This window comes from Cavia porcellus, unplaced genomic scaffold, assembly GCF_034190915.1.
Source record: "Cavia porcellus strain 051 isolate PalLab524CR breed Dunkin Hartley unplaced genomic scaffold, mCavPor4.1 scaffold_7, whole genome shotgun sequence".
In the NCBI taxonomy this organism is placed as follows: Eukaryota; Metazoa; Chordata; class Mammalia; order Rodentia; family Caviidae; genus Cavia; species Cavia porcellus.
The window spans coordinates 23,934,402-23,955,227 of record NW_026947490.1 but is presented as its reverse complement, the minus strand read 5'-3'; the positions used below and the strand labels follow the sequence as shown (position 1 = coordinate 23,955,227).

General features: G+C 47.2%; 1 protein-coding gene across 2 annotated transcripts; it reads left to right on the top strand.

Annotated features, from left to right (window-relative positions):
• The first annotated feature begins 10,303 nt into the window (after positions 1–10,303).
• Positions 10,304–16,911, top strand: LOC100724632 (MHC class I-like protein MILL2). Of its 2 annotated transcripts, XM_063252926.1 has the most exons (7): positions 10,304–10,588; positions 11,427–11,574; positions 11,692–11,952; positions 12,111–12,386; positions 13,711–13,989; positions 14,087–14,218; positions 14,311–16,911. In XM_063252926.1, exons 1-6 carry the CDS (start codon positions 10,562–10,564, stop codon positions 14,182–14,184), a joined length of 1,089 nt encoding a protein of 362 aa, XP_063108996.1. In that variant the 5' UTR covers positions 10,304–10,561; the 3' UTR covers positions 14,185–14,218; positions 14,311–16,911. The 2 variants fall into 2 exon arrangements, with proteins under 2 accessions (XP_063108996.1, XP_013002369.1); XM_013146915.3 differs by lacking the exon at positions 11,427–11,574 and having other exon boundaries at positions 10,322–10,588.
• The last annotated feature ends 3,915 nt before the right edge of the window (positions 16,912–20,826 follow it).

The window sequence follows — 20,826 nt, the reverse complement described above, 5'->3', positions numbered from 1 at the left end:
AACCAAGTTGGGAGGAAGGAAACAGGTGCTCGATCCTCTGCCGATCAGTGGACGTCAACCAATCTGGGTCTCGGACTCCTTTTTGCCCGAGAGTGCAGATGCACAGTCTCTCTTCAGCTGTGAAGAGGATGCGCAGAATCTGTTGGCAATCGTCCCAGGTGGAGCAATGAGTAGAGAATACAGGTTCTAAAAGGTCAGTCAGGGGCTGGGGATTTAGCTCAGCAGCATAAGCACCAACAAGAAAATGACCAAAGTGTTAGAATTACTCTGTGAAAGAGAAGCTAAAGTGTGCGGTCGTGAGTTTGATCCCTGGTACCGATAAAAACAAAAAAGACCAAAAAAAAAAAAAAGGTTAATCAGAGTTTCAGGATCCTTTGAAAAAGGAGGGTTCTGGGTTTTCCAATTATAAAGGTCTGAAAACGAGAAAGGAGTACATGCAAACATTGAACCCCCGCTCGGAGGGACCGCTAATGGACAAAGTGGAGCCGCCTCAGAGCTCTGCTCTGAAGATGCCTCAGGTCGTGGGTGTCCACAGGTGTGAATGGGACTAGGCGGCGCAGACTGGGCAGTAGAATCAGGTTGGGGGTCAGAGGTGGGATACAGGGGAGGCAGCGGGAGTGTCTCCAGCGAGTCAAGGGGGTCTTCTTGGGAGGGCAGGACCAGAGGCGCGGTAGGTTCAGAAGGCGGCTTCTCAGGTTTTACTTTCGGTTTGAGGGCTTAATCCAGGAAGGGGCATTATAAATTATGTCTATCCAGATCTGGATATAGACAATTTGGTTAGGGTGAGCAGGGCACCCAAAAACATACCGTTGAGTGGCTTGTGCTGTTTCCATGTTAAAAGACCCGGAGAGGGGCCAGAACCTCTGGGTCCCTAATGGCCATTCCTGTGTGACAAAAGTTGTTAATCTGGTTTTATAAACCTTTTCCCCAGAAGCTCACCAGTTGAATTCTTTGAAGTGATCAGGCACAAGGCTAAGGAGTGTGCTGGATTTAGATTCAGTTTGCCCCTGGCCGGCAAAGATGTCAGTTCTTCTCTCCTGTGGGAGAATCTAAGAGACAGAGATAAGATTAGGAGGAAGAGACAGAACAACAATGAAATGAAAATAATGGTCAAAATCCTTTTTTGTCCATTTTGGGCTCGTAGAAAGGGTTCCTAGGAGAAAATATTCTGTTAGGTTTGGGTAACCAAAAGGAGAACAGTTAGACCAAACAGACATACAGACAGACATACAAAACAAGACACAGCAAAAATGGCCTTTGCTCAAAAATTGGTCAAATTTTGGGATCTGGAGGAATTATCAAATTAATCAACGGAGCAGCTCCCCACCTGGGGAAGAGTCACAAATGGACGAGGCTCGTCCCAAAAAAACCAATTGACTCTACCCTCAAGAGGTGAGGTCTTTGCTCCCCAAATTGAGGGTGTCCCCTCCAAAAGTACAAACTGACCGCGGTCCAAACAAAACCTCCAGAGTACTTACTTTTAGGTGATCAGAATTGAGTTGGGGGTCTTGCTTCCATCCCAGATGAGCCCCCAGATGAGATAGCTTGGGTTAGTACAGAATAGATGTAGGCCCCGGATTTAGACCCCGGAATAAAATCCAAGGAAGCAAGAAATTTGGGAGCAAAGGCTTTGTTTCAGGCCTGGCAACTCAGCCTCCTCTGGGCCAACCCAGAGACTGCGCCCCTAACAGACTAAGGGAGGGATATTTAAAGCTAAAAAACTGCAAAGCTGTAAAGCTGTTGACTTAGTCCTGATAACATCTAGAGCTCTTGGTGCATTCTGTTACACCCACCCTGTGGTTAAACATTACCTTGGAACAGCACACCTGCAATAGCATAATGCGGAAAGGGGGTAGGGGAGTTACAAGAAGCTGAAACTTCAGTTTTTACAAGGAATAGAAACTTAACCCTGTCAAGACAGTGCATACAGAACAAGATGGAGGCGCATTGGCTAGAGTTAGGCCATAACAGTATCGTTCAGGGATACATGACCATTTTGTAGCATTTCAGCTGCTCCAACATTTATTTACATTACTGTCCTATTCCTCATTGGAACCGAGGTCTTCACTCTCTACTTCTCTATCTGTCATATCTTCTTAACTTCCTTGGCTTACAAGATCCACGTTATCATCAATAGCCAACTCACCTGATGACTCATTTTCAACCTCCTCCCAAAGTTGTAGAAGCAGGTTTCCATGGGACAGTGTTGGGCTAGTTCTATGAGAAAAATCAAAAGAAAACACTTAATAGAAAATTGTAAATACACAAAAATATAACACAACACAAGAATGGCTCATCCTTTTGCACTTTGACACACATGTGTGCACCTTGCTGTTGGTCATAACAAGTGGGCAAACACAAAGATTGCTTCCTCTTTTTCCCTGTGTAGTTACTGAGATGCACAGCCAGTTACTTTTATGCTAAAGTACGTATTTTCATTAGAAAAGTATGCTATGGGCATCTGGGACCCAGTATGAGGAGCCCAGGTTCTGATCTCTGCCCAGCTCTGCACGTGGATATGTTAATCATTTTTTTGCAGGGGATACCAGGGATTAAACTCATGACCTCTTGCTTGCCCCTGTGCTGCTGAGCTAAATCCCCAGCCCTGGTATGTTAATCATTTAAGGAGTGTTTGTTTTACAAGATATATTCACACTCATTTTCCTACTCTAGCTCACTCCCTTCAGAACTGAGGGCAGTCATTTTCAGTATTTGCAGGGACACTCACTGTCCAGCTTTTGTAATTTCCTGTTTCAACTCCACTCTCACCCCCAGCAATGCCCAGAAGTCTTCAGCCATTGTTCTAAACTTGTAACGGTCTGAGGCTCCAGGGAAGGCAGAGCTTTGCAGACCCCAGGGTGACACCCTCTCCCCTCAAAGCAGGAGCAATGTGGCAATGAGGGAACAGGAAATTCCCCTCCCAACCAAGAGAAATTAATAGAATTGCCCCTTCAGCTGTAAAGATTCCTCTGGAGCTCTGAAACAGGACTGAGATGGTGATGAACTAAGCCCCATCACAGCACAGCACCCCCAAAACTGGCCCTTTTTCCTGGCAAATGGGTCAGTCTGAACCTCTTCATTAGGGTGAGTCCCTTCCAACCATTGAGGCTGGAGGCTTTCTCTATAGTCTAGGTTCTAGTGTACCTAAAATATCTGCCTGTAACTCTCACTGATGGGTCCTAAAATTATTTCCTGCATTGAGGGTCCATGAACCAACTCCATGGGCCAAGCTGAGGTCTCTGTGCTTTTTGGTGGGCCTTGATACATCAGGTGACAGTGCATTTTGAATGAGTGTCAAATTGCACAGTTGGGACCAACACACTGCTCTTTGCAGAAGCTGGAGGGGAGGAGAGACCAGAAGAGCAGAGAAAAGAGCTGGGAGAGAGTGAGGCCTTCAGAACTCGGGGACAACAGGACTGTTTCTTCTTCAGCTGCCTCCTGCCTGGTTTCTGCCTCCAGCCTCAACCATCCTGCCCGTCTTTCATTCTGCACGACTCATCCACTGGGCACTGTGTCCATCACTTTGTCGGTGATGATATGTCTTGCTTTCAGGTTGACACCGCTGCCACTGTTACAGACAGCTAAGTTAGAAGGAAATATAGGTAGTTGGACAGGGCTGCGCCCTCGAAGGAGCCAGTGCAGAAGATAAGATGTATTACAATTATGGGTAAGAGAGACACCTCTGCTGGGGGCCGGACCTCAAGACAAAAGATGAATGAAAGCACCCTTTGCTTACCCTAGGATAAACAATGCTGATTGATATATTTGATTGAGTTGTGGATAGGTACTCAATCTAAAATTGTGCAAGACATTGAAGAGATTAAAACAGCAAGATAAGAAAGAGTTTAATGCTGGCACAGAGAAACTCATCCCAACAAAGGCTGTGCTGGTCTCTGAGGACAAAGGGTGTGGTTTGAGCTTAAATGTGCTCTGACAGGGGAAGGTATTGGGCAGCTGATGTATGTTGTTCAGTGTCATGGTTTATGTCGCTGGCCCCCAGGCCTCATGTGATTACATTATGCATCTGTGATTGGTTCACTGTCTTGTGCTTGGACTGATGGTGTCAGTGCTACACCCACATAGAGGTGGAGCCAGGATGTGATGTAATAGCAGGGAGAAGGTGTGTCTGGTTCTTTTGCCAGTTTCTGCCTTGCTGTTTGCAGTCGCCATGAACTGCGGCCCAGCCATGCCACCCTGCCTTGGAGCCAACTAAATAGGGACTGAAACTTCCAAAAACTAAGAAATAAACTTTTTCCCTTCCCAACTTTGGGCTTCAAGTATTTTGTCTCAGCAACAAGTAAAAAAGTAACTAAGACACTCCATATGATGAGGCTAAAGGGAATAGGGCCATTTTTGGCGCACGGACCTTGGCAAAGGCATGGGAAGAAGAAACTGCAGGGGTCTCTGGAGAGAAGGAGCTAAGCACCTTTATGACTCAGGACTGGGCCGTCGCCATGGTGACTGGGCAAGTCTTGGGCGGGTGACCTATCGATATTCTAAATAGTTATCCATCACCTTGGGAAAGCCAGAGGAGCCACCTACCCAAGCCCTCCAGGAAAAGCCGCTGTTCTGTTTCATGCCCACCTGCTTCCCCATTTGATTCTGGTTTAATCTTTATTGCCAGAGCAATTTTTCTCCTCGTTTTATTGGCTGGGCACAGTTTTGTCCCACCTCACGCCCACCTCATGATTTCCTATTTTTCCCTACCTCGGATCCGCCTCACCTCATGGTTTTGTTCCATAAAAATTGCTAGAAAAAGCAGGGTGCTTGGCAACCCACTCAGGACCCCTTCTGTCTCTCTCAGACAGAAGCTTTCTGTCCCTAAGAAATATATTCTGCTCCTAACCTCCGGGGCTCTTAAAATTCATTCTTTGATTTTAGCGAATATGAACTTGCCCCAGACATCTAGCAGGCTTTAGTGTTGCTGAGCCACCAGTGAAGCCAAGAAGGGTACCACAGTCTGCATCCAGGAATCACGGTCATCACTCCAGGATGGTGGTGGCAACTTCCCAGGAGGAGCAGGCTCCTTTTCGTGTGGCCTGCAAACTCTCCCTCTCAGGCTGGGGCTCATCCTGACTGCCCCCCGCTCTAAAGGCTACTGCTCTGCTGGACCGATGCTCTTAGCATCTTGTTGTGTGGACCCAGGACAGAAAGTGCACCTCTGGCTGGAGAATCATCTCTGCCATCTGGTTTCAACCAAGTTCAACCACAAGTTAAAAGCAGTTTCTCAAAAACATCTATGGTGCCAGGGATTAGCTCAGAGGTGCAGCACCTGCCTGGCAAGTGTGAGGTCCTAAGTTCGATTCCCAGTACCCCTACCAAGTGAAAGAGGTGACCCACATGTGCATTTACAAGTCCAGAAACCTAAAGGTTATAGGATCCTGGTTGCTTTCCTTTTATCCAAACCTCCAGTCTCTATAACCTCCTGGGACCGAGAAATTCAAGGGAGGATGTGATTTCAAGAGCCACACTGGCATGATCTAATGGGCAGACTGCTCTGGAGCCTATCACCCTGTCCTCCCAGGGAATCCAAGGGAAAACAGTTGTTACCAAGTTTCCTGATGAGACAGAGGAGCCAACAGAAGGACAGATGGGCTACCTGATGTCCCCAACACCTGAAAGTCAACTTAGGTGTTGGGTCTCATTTTTTGAAGTTGGAAGGTTAAAGCTAATAGTTTTTGACTGATGAATGCTGGTATCTGATGTTAAACTCCAGCCTAGCTAAACTTTCCAAAAAGGGTCTCTAGATTTTGTCAGGGTTCATCTCCCAACCTTTTTATCCTATGCTACAAATGTCAGGTCCAGGCTTTCTGGAAACGTGTTGAATGAGGGCAGTAGTAAGGATGTTGTCTGCAGAATGGGTACTCAGGGCACCGTTAGGCAATGACACAGTTCCCAAGTCTCATCCCATTCACTGATGACAGACGGCAGGTAAAATCACGCATCTTGTGGTGGTACCATGAATGGAGATTGCATAGCCTGCCACATGCATGCTTTCTGCCCAGAATGAGGTCACTGCTGTTCCCTGTGCCATGGGATTGGGCATAAATATATGACTGCTGCTCTAGCTACTAGTGTTACTTGTGTTATCAGTGTAACCTAATAAAACCATGGAGAAGAGGGAGAGACAAGAAGCCTCAGGACGGATCCCAGGGAGGAAATCTCAGTCCCGGGGCACTGGGCTTGGATGTTTATAGAGGAGGAAAAATGTAAGTTTGATTGGGCTTGCTGCATAAATCTCAGTAGAGATAAAAGAAAATGGATTCAGGGAAGTGAGGGGCACAATCCCCAGATTATTGGGCATCTCTGTGATCACCCACCCCCTGATATGGAAAGGCCAGGAGGTAGATGCCCAAAAGGTGAAAGGCCAAAGAGAGGGAACAGGAATGAGGTGTTCAGACCATCCCTGAGGCCTTTGAAGGGTCCATCACTAAAGCCTTTGTTTAGGTAGGAAAAACCAATGTAGTGAAAATGATCATATTTACAAAACTGTTATACAGATTCAGTGCAACCCCAATCAAAATGCCAATAGCATATCTCACACCCAAATTAGAGAAAATAATTCTAAAATTCATCTGGAATCAGAAGAGACCTCGAATAGCAAAGGCAATCCTGGGCAATAAAGATAAGACAAGGAAAACAAAAAAAAAAAAAAAAAAAAGATAAGACAAGGGACATCAAAATCTCTGACTTGAAATTATACTATAAAGCTACTGTGATAAAAACAGTGTTGTACTGGAAAAAAAACAGACTCAAAGTATCAGTGAAATAGATTAGAAGATGCAGAAACAGCTGCAGACACACTCAACCACCTTATCTTTGACAAACGTGCCAAATACATTCACTGGATGAAAGATAGCCTCTTTAATAAATGGTGCTGGAGGGGGCTGGAGATTTAGCTTAGCGGCATAAGCGCCTGCCTTGCAAGCAGGCAGTCGTGAGTTCAATCCCCGGTACCGATAAAAATCAAAAAGACAAAAAAAAAAAAAGAATCCAAATAAATGGTGCTGGATAAATTGGCTCTGCACACGCTGAAGATTAAAACTGGACCCATCTCTTTCACCATGTACTAAGCTAAAATCAGAATGGATCAAAGATCTTAGTATTAAAACAGAAACATTAAATCTGCTAGAAGATAGAGTAGGTAAAACTCTTTATGACATTGGTTTAGGCAAAGAATTTATGAACAAAACCCCAAATGCACAGAAGTATCACAAAGAATCAACAACTGGGATCTCACCCTACTGAAAAGCTTTTGCACAGCAAGAGAAACCATCAACAGAGTGAAGAGACAGCCCACAACGTGGGAGAAAATGTTTGCCAGCTGTACCTCAGACAAAGGATTACTATCAAGAACATACAAAGAACTCCAGAAAATCAGTCCTCCCAGAGTTAAAGACTGAATCCAAAAATGGACATCTGAGATAAACACACACTTCTCAGATGAAGAAATGCAAACAAATAAATATGTGAAAAAATGTTCAGTATCAATCCTGTATTACTTACATTGTCTTACTATGACTGATCTTAATTGTATCTGAATCATAAAACTATTGGTTGGCCTTGGCTGATTCTACTTGAAATTGGTATGCTTGTTAGTATCAACCCTAAAAGTAGAGGAAACTACTCTGAGCATGACAAGATGTAAAGGATATCCATACTGGTATGAATTAGTAACAGCTCTCAAATCCTACAATGCTGTCAAAGTTAAGTTTTTATAAAAATAGGTGATAGTATGTTTAACTATAATAAGCCATTGTTGGGGACAAATCTATTGAAAATAACAGGAGAAAACATAGTAGCTACGGAAGATCATTTATATTGTAGTCTTATATGTCTTATGCATTGCATGTTTTTCTAGGAAATTGTTTTGCTGTCTTGCTATGACTTGGTTTTCCCTATAATACAGAGAGGATAGATATATAGGTAGAAATTCACACATGGGTTTTTTTTTAATTATTTACAGGAATAGATTATATAATGCAAGATGTAAGGAACAGATACTCTGAGGAAGAGATGCTGAGAAACCCGAGGCTTATTTTGTAGCATTATAATATAAATTCTAGCAATCTATTGTTCGCTGATTAGAATGACATTGGACTGGTTTCTTGAGTTCAACTTCAGCATATGTAGAGATGGGGATGGCTATCACAAAGAGAATGAGAGATGCGATGGTAGTTACTATTGTCTTCCCTAATTTGGAACTTGAGGACCTAAAAAGACTTCATCATCCTGTAATGATTTGATTAGTTCTATAATATGCAATAAGTATATAAAGTGGGTGAAGATAGGGACAACTATTTGTAAGAAGCTAGAGACAGTTAGATAATGAAGATCTCCAGTGGACTTGCTTTGAAATCTGTATTTCTTTAAATTGTTTTTTATTTTTTTAAAAAATGTTCTGTTCTGTTTTGATATGTTTAATCTTACCCTCTTTGAGAAGTAAAACAAATGTGTAGGACTGATAATCATATTACTGAGCTTTTGTTCAATCATAGAGCAGAATGGTTTGTAGGGTCACTTTTTGAATGTCATTCTAAATACTTTAATTCTATAACCTGAACAGCTATTTCGAAGATGACAATGTGTAACTTATCAACCGGCAATTTCTTACCTTTTGTTTGTCTGTAATTTTGTATTATTTCTACCCTTTTTTTAAATCTCCATGTATTTTTTTTGTTTCCTTTTCTTTATATAAAAAAAATGTTCAGTATCACTGATAATTCAAGAGATGCAAATTAAAACAACACTGAGATTCCACCTCACCCCAGAAAAAATGGCTAGTATCAAGAAATCAACCAATAACAAGTGCTGGAAAGGCTGTGGGGAAAAAGGAACCCTTCTCCATTATTGGTGGGAATGCAGACTGGTGCAATCATGGTTTAAATCAGAGTGGAGATTCCTCAAAAAACTAGGACTAGAGGTTCCATTCCACCCAGCTATTCCCCTTCTGGGTATCTTCAGAAAAGAATTAAAAACATCATAGCACAGTGATATATGTGCTCCCATGTTTATAGCAGCACAGTTTGCAATAACCAGATCTTAGAAACAACCTAAATACCTACTGACAGAGGAATGGAAAAAAAAAGATGTATTTTTCTACAATGGAGTACTACTCAGCCATAAGGAATAAACTGGAAACTTCTATAGGTAAATGGATGCAACTTGAGACCATACTCATTAGTGAAATAAATCACACACATATAAACATCATATTGTTTCATTAATGTGGAAAGCTGAAAGAAAAAAACATATGTATATGTATATGTATATGTGTATAAAAATAGTTCTACCAATTTCCTTGAGTTCACTGAAGAGGAAGATTTGTGCTGGTGTTCAGACAACTGAATGCAGATGTCCTGTGCTCTGGGTGAATGATTCGGGGATGACAGTGGGCAGTGTGTGTACCATTGTTGCCCCGTGACGGGTGAAAGGATTTTGCCCTAGATAGGACATTACAGCAGTGGGAGGCCGGTCCAGGGGATGTTTACCTTGAGGTTACTCTCCTTGCCCGTAGGCAACTTAACTGTGCCGCGAAAAGAGACCCCATCAGCTACTCACACATCTGCGATGCCACCTCTGAGCACCACCCCAGTCGGAAATTATATGTATGCCCCCCACACACCATGTTTCCAGCAGAAAAAGCCAGACCCCCAGTGGTCATGGGGTTTCTCTCCGCGTTCTTAAAATAAAGGCCATTTTTACTCTATATTCTCTCTTTTACCATGCCGAAAATCCTATCAAGGTGTTTTGAAATTTTTTTGTATTCTTCTTTTTCTCCCTCTCTTTCCCCTTCCTCCTCCTCCTCCTTTTCCTCCTCCTTCTTCTTTCTTTTCATCCTTGAAATAAAATGGACTTGGAGGGTGAAAGGATTTTGCCCTGAAAGCTGCCCTGGTGGGATGGAGGTTGGAGGGGAAACCCAGGGGCTCTATCTTGAGGTCACCTTCCCCGCCCCTAGACAATTTACCTGTGGGGAAAGGAATTCCAGGGGGCTACCTGTGCATCAGTAATGCCCCTTAGGCTCCACCCCAAACCTAAGCTATATGTATGCCCCACACCACGTGTCCGGCAGAGAGAAAGCCAGACCCGGAGGTCATCGAGTCTCTCTCCTCTCTCTCCGCATTCTTTTTTTTTTTTTTTTTTTTGTCTTTTTCATTTTTATCGGTACCGGGGATCGAACTCACGACCGCCTGCTTGCAAGGCAGGTGCTTATGCCGCTGAGCTAAATCACCAGCCCCTCTCTCCGCATTCTTAAGATAAAGCCCACTTTTATCTCCTATTGCTATCTTTTTAGCCGCGCCGAAAATTCTCTCAGGGAGAAAAAGCCTTTTTTTCTTGCATTCCTGGGTGAATCACACAGTTATGAGCCAGCCCTTTCTTCCTGTTTTTGTTTGCGACAGTGCCTTCCTAGTGGTTCTCAGGGATCCCTGGCTTCCAGCCTGTTTTGGCAAGTAAAAATGAAACCATTCTGGGGACTTTCCAAACCCAGCTTGGAGGAAGATGGCGCTGCCGCTGGGTCTCGGGCCCCTGGATCAGCTGGCGCTCTGTCTGATGCTCCTGTATGGAGCCCCATCGGAAGCCTGGGCTGGTGAGCGTCAGGGCGGACTAGGCGCAGCGGCCCCAGTCTGTGCGCGGGGGCTGCGGTGTGAGCTGCTGGGGCGCGGGGTTGGGTGAGGCCTGGGTAGCCCTGGGGGCCAGCGGGCACAGCGGGGCTTTGGAGGGGAGGGAGGGAGGGAGGGGCGCTGGATGGACGCCAGGGACAGAGCGATGGGGGGCGCGTCCCCGGGGTCGGGGGTGGGGTGGGTCCAACGCAGAAGGCGCGGGCCGTGAGGTGGTTGCTTCTGGGAAAGCCGTGCGCCCGGCTGGGAGTTCAGGAAGGGGCAGTGAGTGACTCCGGCCGGGGTCGGGGTGAGGGTTTGGAGTGACCCCCCTCCTACAGACTCGCGCCAGAGGGACTGTGGAGGGTGTTGTAGGGGGACAACGCAGGGAGGCAGGCATGCCATGGGCCATAAGGGTGCCCGTGGCTTTTCCAATTGTTTAGCATTTGCTTTGTGTTTTGTTTTGTTTGCTAAACAGAATCTCACTAAGTAGTTCAGGCTAGCCGGGACCTGACTGTGTAGCCCAAGCTGGTCTTAAACACAGCGGTGACCCTCCGGCCTCAGCCTTCTGCGTGCAGGGATTACAGGCCCGCGTCACCACGCCTGGCACCTTGTTATAACAGCATGGTCCTGAAGTGTGTGCATTTTACCTGCAAAGCCTGGAAAGCCTGAGCGAGACCGAGTTCTGCTTTCTGGAGCGCTTTTGTTCAACTTTCCAGTCTTCTGCCTGCCCGAGTGGGGAACCTGTCATTTCCGTGTTTTCTTTTTCTTTTTCTTTTCTTTTCTTTTCTGGCCCAAATACATCTTTGTCCTCTCTTCTTCTGCTAGGTCTCTTTAATATCTACGACTTTAATCGCCTCTCCGGGTCTCTCTCACTCCTCTTTGCTCTCACACTGCCCTCTGAGACAAGTCAACACAGAGCAAGGGATTCGAAAACCTGCCGGGGATTTAGCTGACCGGCTCAAGCACCCGCCTGGTTAGTGTGAGGTCTTGAGTTCTCTCCCCAGTACCAAAAATAAAGGTTAATTAAATAAAGGTTGCTGCTGGAAGCTGTGCACCTGACAGTGCCTGTCACCTGTCTCTTCCCCCGCAGGGTTCCACACTCTGCGCTATGACCTTGTTGCCTTGTCTCAAGCTGGGGGGACCCAGTTCCTGGCCCTGGGGTTCTTCGACGGTGTACTCTTCTTGCGCTACGATGGGGAGACCCAGAAAGCCCAGCCCTGGGGCCTCAGGCACAAGGAACAAATAGGAGATATAATAACTTGGGAGCAGGAGACTGAACACCTGCAGGAGAAGGAGCATCAGCTGAGGAGGACACTGGCTGACGTGGTGGTCCAGAAGGGCCATGAAGAGGGTGAGTGGGCTGAGCCCCCTGACCCCAGGTGGGGGTGGGCACGGTAAGGCGGAATCGCTCGAGTTCAGGCTCTCAGAGCAGGGGTTGTACCTTCTGTCCCCATGGGAGCAGAGTTCCAGGGCTGGGGAGGTGACAAACCACTGCCTGGGATGGACCAGGCCTTAACACCCTCCAGGCCACTTTGGGCTGTGAGCTTCAAGGGAATCTCAGCGCCGGAGGCTTCTGGCGGCTGGGCTACCGTGGACAGGATTTCCTCACCTTTGACCCGGCATCCTTCACGTGGACGGCAACGCTGCCCTCAGCCCGGCAGTCCAAACAGTTCTGGGAGGTGCACGGCCCCAGCATGAATCAAGTGAAGAACTTCCTGTATGAGACATGCCCCAAACAACTCCAGAGACATCTGGCTGCCTTGAGGGACATCCTAGTGGATACAGGTACTGACCATGGGCAGGAGGGTCCACTCATGGAGCTGGACAGCTGCCTACATGGAGAACTTTCCTGTTACTTTGTGTGGCTCTCCTGCCATGGCTTTTGTTAGGGATGGGCTTTTCTCGGGATTCTCTGAGGGTGCCACACCCTAAGGTGACCCCCATGGAGTGGGTAAGGGGTGTCCTCTGCAGCTGCCACTCAGTCCCTTACCTGGAAAAGTTGTGTCTGTGTGTGTGTGTGTGTGTGTGTGTGTGTGTGTGTGTGTGTGTGCATTTTCCCAGGTGCGTGCCAGGATCTCAGATCTGAGGCCCACACAGGCAGGTAGGCAAGACTTTTCTCTCACAGCCTCAGTCTTGGGATGTTGGCCTCAAAGAAGGGGAACAACTAGGTTTGAATCCCAGGTGGAGACCCTAAGGTGGGACCACCCTGGCTGGGAGCCAAGAATAGGACAGGCTGTTCCAACCTTCAGCTGTGTCACATATTCAACTCCAAGCTGTCCTCACCCATATCCTGGGACCAAGGTCATTCCACTCTGCTTTGGCCTTGAAAGGTCAGATCTTGTGATAGACTATGAAACTGTAGGCCCAGCATGTCACACATGCCTCTAATTCCAGCCCTCTGGGAGGCTGGGACAAGAGAATCATGAGTCCAAATCCAGTCTGGGCAATTTAGTGTCTGAGACCCTGACTCAAAGAAAAAAAGATGGGGAAAGAAGCAGGATGTAGTCCAGTGTGAAGGCCCTCGGCAGTAGCAGTAGCAGTGCCTGCCCAAAAGATATCTGTGTGGGGGAAACTGGTGAGTGAGCTGAGAGAGGCAGGAGGAAGCCGCTGGTCATTAGCCAGGAGTCCCCAACAGGAAGCCAGCTCAGGGTCAGAGAAGCAAGGCCACTGTCAGCTGACCATTCTCAAAGACAGTTCCTCATTACACCCTGGGACACACCGAAGTGCCTTGGTCATGGAAAAAAGATTATGCCACACTCAGGCCACTGCTAGCCCCTGTAGACCAGGCCCCGTGTCCCACCAGCACCTACAGGCTCAGCAACACCATGTGACAGCACATTCACGGGACAGTGAGGGTGTGGACCTGCTGGCCCCTGAGACTTCATGTCATCCCAGGCTTTCTAATCAGACAAGGGCCCTCCACCCATGAGGTTCAGGAGCCATGGAAGCTGTACATCAGCCAGCCACAGTCCTCTCACCACTGGGGACATGGCCTTCAGGCTGGGTGGCCAGTGGCGAGTGTGGTTATTTGGTCCCCATGCTCTGTGTCTCGTGGTGCCAGGACGGAGACTTCCTCAGGCTCACTGTGCTCCACTTCCTCTTCCTCTAGGTTCCCCGTCGGTGATTGTGACCCACAGTAAGAGGTCAATGGGCAGGGTGACCTTAAAATGCTCAGCTTTTAATGTGAATCGTTGGGGTGCCACACTGACCTGGCTTTGTGATGGGGACCCCATGCACCAGGGCATCTTCGGGCCTGGGACCATCCTGCCCAGTGGCGATGGGACCTACCAGACCTGGGTGACCACTCATGTCCTTCCTGGAGAGGAGCATAGGTTTATCTGCCACCTGAGACAGCAAGGGAAAAACACCACAGACCCTGTCACCTCAGGTGAGAAACCGGGGAAGTCCTCATCACTGGGGAGCTGGAGGCAAGGTGAGGGTGGGCCCGTGGGGTGCACTCACCACGCATTCCTGGTGGCCTCCAGGATACCTACCCAGGAGGAATTCTGGAGCTGCTGCCAGGGCTTCTTCTCAGGCTGCTGTCATGCTGTGCGCTTTGATGGTTTTGGTCACTGATTCCTAGAGAACCAAGGACACGGGGTCGGGGAAGAACCCAGGTGAGGACTTGGTGGACCATGAGAAGGGGTTGGAACTGCTCTTCTACCTGCGATGAGTGGAGACACCACTCTTCTTTCTTCTTTCCCTCCAGGAATAGGATGAGGGGAAGAGCTCACTCCTGCTTTCCGCATCTGTCACACCCGGGAGGATTCCATGGAGCCAGGCTGGAGAATAAGACCTTGGGCTGAGAGAGTTGGAGAGGACAGGGGCAGGAAAAGTATGAAATATTCATATTGCCTGTCACATGAGACCAACACTGTGGAGTTCTCAATCAGCTGAAGTGTTTCTTTATAGAAATAATTGAAACAATGCCAGCAGAAAGGCACACAACACCAGCACCACTTTGCCACCTAGCGAACAAGTCTGAAGCCCTTAGCACACTTAGTTTCCAACGTTGCTGCCATCAGACACTGGATGTTTGGCACACCCTGGTGGAAAGAAGAATGCTACTCATGCAGTGGTGTTGGAAAGGCTTTTGGTAAAGGTAAGAATCAGAAAATCTGGTTCGGCTCCATTAAAGAGCGAATGCCAGGCAAAGTCACAATTGGGAAAGCTGTAAGACAGTGACCCCGTCTCTTCACCAATATCAAGTGAACAGAGCACCAGCAAGATAAATACAGAACAGAAGAACAGTTTCTTTCAAGCAATCTTGCCAGCTTTCAATGGAGTTTTTAATTTCCTGGCTGTCTCTTTGCATCTGTTTCATGTATTCTAGGTCTTTTTTGTATTTCTTATTCAAGGTCCCTCCCATTTATCTTTTGAAACTTGCCCCCCATTATGACGATGCCAAGGTGAGGCAGTTAGGAGCTGATTAGATCATGGGAGCAGAGCCCCAGAGAGCTGCCATGGCCTTCCACCAGGGAGGACACAGCCTGAAGGTGCCATCTAGGAACCAGAAGACAGGCCATCACTAGACAGTGGGTCTGCCTGCACCTTGACGTTGGGCTTCCTACCCTCCAGAACTGTGAGGAATACATTTCTGTCATTTATAAGTCACCTAGTTTATAGTATTTTGTTATAGCAGCACAAGGATACCCAAATCTACATATGTTCAAATCTCTTATGTTAAAGAGATTTGCATATAACCCATAGACTTCCTCCCTTTAAATTATATCTAGGTGGGCTGGGAATTTAGTTCAGTAGCATAAGTGTCTGCTTTTCAAGTGCATGGTTGTGAGTTCGATCCTCGGTACTGATTAAAAACAAATAATAAAATTATAACTAGGTGACTTGGACTTCCGGGAGAACATGGTGAACAGATAGCAGCAGCTACGGAGGCTCTCTGAAAGACCCAGCTTAGAATTCAGGAATGGTGCAGAGTGAGGAATCCTAAGCAAGAGGAGTTATGCCCCGCTGACCCAAGAACAAACTAGGCTGAGAGAAACCAACTGGAAATGCAATCCTGGTGCTATAAAAGGAACAGAAAAGCCTCAGTGTGGAAGGTGGAGGCTACACCTTTGGAAGGTGCAAGTTGGGCTTCCCGCCGCTGCTGCGTCTACATCGGCTCGGCAGGGAGAGAGACGCGCAAAAGCTCTGAGAACGGGAATTGGTGAACGGAGTTGAAAGGACAGGCAGGGAGCTGTGCATTGACTTGTGGTGAGTGAGAGAAACTGGGACTCTTCCACCGTCTAGGAGACTCCAACAAAGGACATTCTGGGACCGGGCAGACTTGTGGGAATAAGGTGCTACAGTGACTTCAGCCACGTATCCCCCTCTCAAGCGGGATTGGTGAGCAGTGCCTAGCCTACATGATGCTGCTGGCTGAGACCCAGTAGGCTAGCACAACCCAGGTCCCAGCGCCTGAAGGTAGATTGACCTGGAGGGGCGGGCCCTGCATAAGCTGCTTGGTCTGCAACTTCCTGGTGCACTGCGGTGGGAGGGAACACCCAGCTGGCGCAATTCAATCAGACTGTGGCTGACAAGGAAGGAAGCTGGGCCTCCTATATACACTTGCATATATAAGGAACAAAGAATATGGGAAGACGCAGCAACAAGAAAGGGTCCTCGGCCCCCAATCCTGAGAAAGAGGCAATAGCAGACACAGCATCAATAGATATAAAGTGCTATCTCCAGAGCCTCATAGACAAGTTCAGGAATGAAGTTATTAATGACCTGCAGCTAGACATAAGCAGAATAGTTACAGAAGTGCTAAGCACCACCCAAGAAAAAACAGATGGTGGGATGGAAGAACAGAAAAAGAGGGGAGAATTGTTTAATGGAGAAAATAGAGAAAGCATAGAATATGTGAAGCAGGTTCAAAAATAACTAGGTGACTTATAATTCCTAGTGTAATGTAAATAGTTGTTATATTTTATTGATGCAAGAATAATTAATACAGATGTGTTATTTTCGTCAAGTTGATTTTGATTTGTAGTTGGTTGAATACTTGAATGCAGAAGTGATGGATACACAGAGCTGACTGTTCTGCTTAAAGAAGAGACAAAACCCAAGGAAACCAAAGGAGTCTAGCAACAACCCTGCACATTTACTTTTACCCTATTAATAATGCAGTCACCTCTGCAGTGCAGTTGGGAAAAATGAGGTTTTCAGTAAATAATGCTGGATCATTTGGATTCTCCTGCCTCAGCTTCCTGAGTGCTGGGATTATGGGTATGTACACCATGTCCAATAGAATTATGATCATGATATTATCATTATTGTGAGATTAAATGTGATTTAAAAGATGCACTGATGTGGGGTTGACAAGGGGTGAATTATTACCATTAGTGATTATCAACTTGATTGGATCAACAGAAGCCTAGAAAGGTAGTAAAGGATACTGCGGGTATGTCTGGGTGATTATAGGAGTGTGACCTTGGAGACTATCTGCCCCCTGGCCTGTTCTTCTCTGGTGCTGTTACCCTGCCTTCCTTTTGACCGCCACGAGGTGAGTAGTTTTGCTCCATCGTGCCTTTCTGTCCTGCCTTGGAGCCAGCTGGCCATGGACCAAACCTTCTGAAACTGAGACCCAAATTAAATCTCTCTTCCTTTAAACTGTAGGTGTCAGGTATTTTGTCCGGCAACAGGAAAGGTGACTAATATATTTCTTAATCTGCCTTGTTTTTGGTGATTTAATTCCTGTTCAAGGACTGTTCTACCTTGTGTTGGTTTCTTATTTAAAAAATAAAGATTCTAAAATAGTGGATCCAGCACCAAAAGATGATATCCCCAGCTCTCCCAGACTTCACATAACACATGTCTGAAATAGTTAAATAGCTTAGTGAATGGAGCACCTCTGGCTGTGAGGCATTAGCCTCAGAATGCTGTAGAGGCTGGATGAGGAAGACCCCTCTTTAAGTTGGATTCCTCATCAACACACAATTCATGGCAAAACTTAATGGTGCTTTCCATTATCCCAATTAATAAAACTTGGATCCTCTAGCTTGAATTCAGACACCTTCACGGTGCATATAAAGAGCTCATATGTGATGATCAAATGTTAATCAGTCACCAGCCCATTGCTAACTAGGAAGTCAGTTGGACAATTCTCACCATCTGTCACCTTAGAGGAAGTGGACTTGGGACAGTGTGACCCGTGTATGGATGATGACTGGCAAATGCTATTGTACTCCTTGGAGGAGAAACCCACATCCCAGAAAGAATCAAAAGATTCAGTATCTGGTAATTTGGGTGACATGGACAGTGTTAGCAACTATGATCATGATGGAGAAAGAAAATACATCATCAGAAGCCTGATTGTTAGGTAATTGTTTAGATAGAAGTTGAAATTGTTGTTGTACCCCATAAAGGCCCTGAGATGAAGAACAGGGCAAAACAACATCTTTTTTAAAAAAAGAAACGCTTTTATTTTAGCTGGCATCACCAGTGGAATTTGCAAAGCTGTGCAACTGAGTCAGAATTTGGACAGATTTTTATAGTGCATTAACCGTGACAGAGCAGGAATTAGGAAGGCCTTTGTTTTCCTTTGCTTGAGGTCAGAGACTGTTTCGCAGTTGGTGGTTAGTCCCCCTCTTTTTCCCCCTTAAATTATAGCCCTTGGTCTGCTAATTCCAGGAACATTTGTTTCTCACAAAGTGAACAAAGGTTGACACAGCATCATTTGTCTCACAAAGAGAACAATGGTTGACACAGCAAACAGGTTACTAAGGTGATGACGCATACAGAACAGTATGGCGATGCCTCAGTTAGTTTATAACTAATTTATAACAATGTGGTCAGCGCTCCAGGTACATGGTTACTAGGGCGATAAACATACAGCGCATAACAATTCTATGTTCCCTACAGCAACATCATTAGCGTGACCTGTCACAGCTAGTGACAATGCTCTTGCAACCCTGAGTGGTAGAGGGAAGCATTATTCTCTCTTTCACATTTTTAATCAGTATATGTTTACAATATGTTTCCATTTGTTTTCACCCTCCCCATACTCTTTTTTTCTCTTGCTGCTTTTGCTGCCTTCTCCCACTTTGAAGTGTTGTCCCTGTGCCACGCCACCCTGCTTTGGGACCAGCTGACTAGGGACTGAAACCTCCACAAACTGTGAGCTAAATAAACATTTCCTTAGTTATGGTGCCAGGTATTTTGTCTTAGCAATGAGAAAAAAAGTAACCTAAACCGACCCCGAAGGCTCACAGAGGGAGGGATTTTGTTTGTTTGTTTGTTTTGTTGTACCAGGGATCAAACTCATGACCTTGTGCTTGCCAGGCAGGCGCTTATGCCACCGAGCTAAATCCCCAGCCCCTTGGGATGCAAGAAGCAGAGTACTGGGCTGCACTAGATGTGACGCTGGTTCAGTGGCCATTAATTCTCTTAGAGTTTATTTGCCTCACTTTTTATTGCTTCATCTATTTTGAATGATTTTTTTGCATAATTGTTGGGAGCCGCAGCCCCGAGCCCGGTCGCCTCACTTGGCGGACGTGAGGCCTGTAGTAAAGAGTAAAGCCTGAGGTAGATTACCCCTCCCATCGAGCACGTTAGTTTCCTGCTTACCGCGTAAGCAACCCGCTCAACAATATAGTCTGCCTGGCAACTGATGATGTTAGCCAATCAGCTTGCCTTGCTTACTTTAACATGATTGGACACTGTATCCGTATATATACTGGTGCCACCCCTGGGGGGGAAGAAGAAGCCCGGAAGTAGAAGCCCAAAAGGAGCCGCGGGGAGCGGACCAAAGGAGGCTTCGGCTGGGAGCGATCCCAGGGCAGGCTGTACGGAGAAGGAAAATAAAAGAAAAGGTTGTCCACTGCCAGACTTTGTCGTGTGTCCTTCCTGCCGGCCGGGAGCGACATCGACATTTGGAGGCCCGCACGGGGACTGATCACCCCCGAGACGTGACAGCGGACAACGCTCCAGTACAGAGCTGCGAGACAGGTGAGTTGGGGATAAGCCTGGGCTCTGGGTGGCGCGCACCTACAGGGCTTTTAGACTCCCCTCAGGCTCACGCGTAAGTGGCGGATTCCTTGGGCCTCACGCGGTGAGTAACATATTAAAAGATGGGAAACATGCTAGGTAGCAACACTAAGAGCGAGGGTGGTTGTGGAGAAAGCTCTCAAGAGCTTACAAAAGTACGCAAGGTATTTGAGCAGGCCCAGTCAGGGAGCTCCTGAGAGGGGCCCGTCAAGGGGAACAAAGATGCTAAGGAGAAGGACGGGGCTCTAGCCTCGGAGTCGTCTGACTCCGAGGACGAGGGAAAGTTGAATGGCAAGGAGGCCAAAGAGACCAGCTGTCAGGAGCCTAAGTCGCTCGATAAGGAGTCGCAGGGTTCTTTCCCAGCGTTGCGCCGCGAATTGCGCTCCGCTCAACTTGGTCTGCGGAGGAGTAGAGAGCTCCTGAGCGCTCCCCGGCGCGAGAGGGAGGCGAAGCCTTCCGCCCCACCTTGGGGGCTGTTCCCGGAGGCGATCCCTCGCCGCGAGGCGGCCGCCCGGGAGCTCCCTTCCCCTTCGCCAGAACAGGAAGTGATGCACGGGCCCCCATTTTCCGCCCAATCATGGCCGCCGTCTTATGCTCCGCCGCCGGCGGGTCGGTATTTTTACAGGCGGCTATGGCAGGGGGGACGTTTGTCTCATGAGGTACATCCACCACCTGGGATAGATAGTGGCCCCTACGGGATATTTCCTGTACAAGTAGCTATGGGCCAGGGACGTAATGCATGGGAGCCTTTTGAGATAAAGCAGATTAGAGAACTTAAAAATGCAGTTACAACCTTTGGGCCGACTGCGCCTTACACCATTGCCATGCTGGAGAACCTGTCTTCTGGGCCCCTCACCCCCGCGGACTGGATTCAGCTGGCAAAGGCGTGTCTGCCCTCGTGTAGTTACCTGGATTGGCGAGCCTGGTACGCAGAGTTCTCTGCAGAGCAGGCTGAGAGAAATGCCAGTCGGGGAAACCGGGGGTGGAACAAGGAAATGCTTATGGGAGAAGGTCGGCACGCTGATGATCAGACTCAGTTCCCCGGCGCTGTCTATGAACAAATCAATGCCATAGGGCTCCGCGCCTGGAAGCAGGTAAGTGGTGCCGGAACAGCCTCCTTGTGTCTTTCAAAAATAATTCAGGGTACCACAGAGCCATTTGTTGACTTTGTGGCCCGAATGCAAGATGCTGCCGATAAGATATTTTCTGATCCGGGAGTGGCTCGACCGCTGGTAAG

Bases quoted from the DNA above. Each gene is read 5' to 3' on its own strand.
- LOC100724632 (XM_063252926.1), top strand. From the start codon at position 10,562: ATGGAGCCCCATCGGAAGCCTGGGCTG. The intron at 10,589-11,426 runs GTGAGCGTCAGG...TTCTTCTGCTAG, and splicing joins CCCATCGGAAGCCTGGGCTG to GTCTCTTTAATATCTACGAC. The intron at 12,387-13,710 runs GTACTGACCATG...CTCTTCCTCTAG, and splicing joins GGACATCCTAGTGGATACAG to GTTCCCCGTCGGTGATTGTG.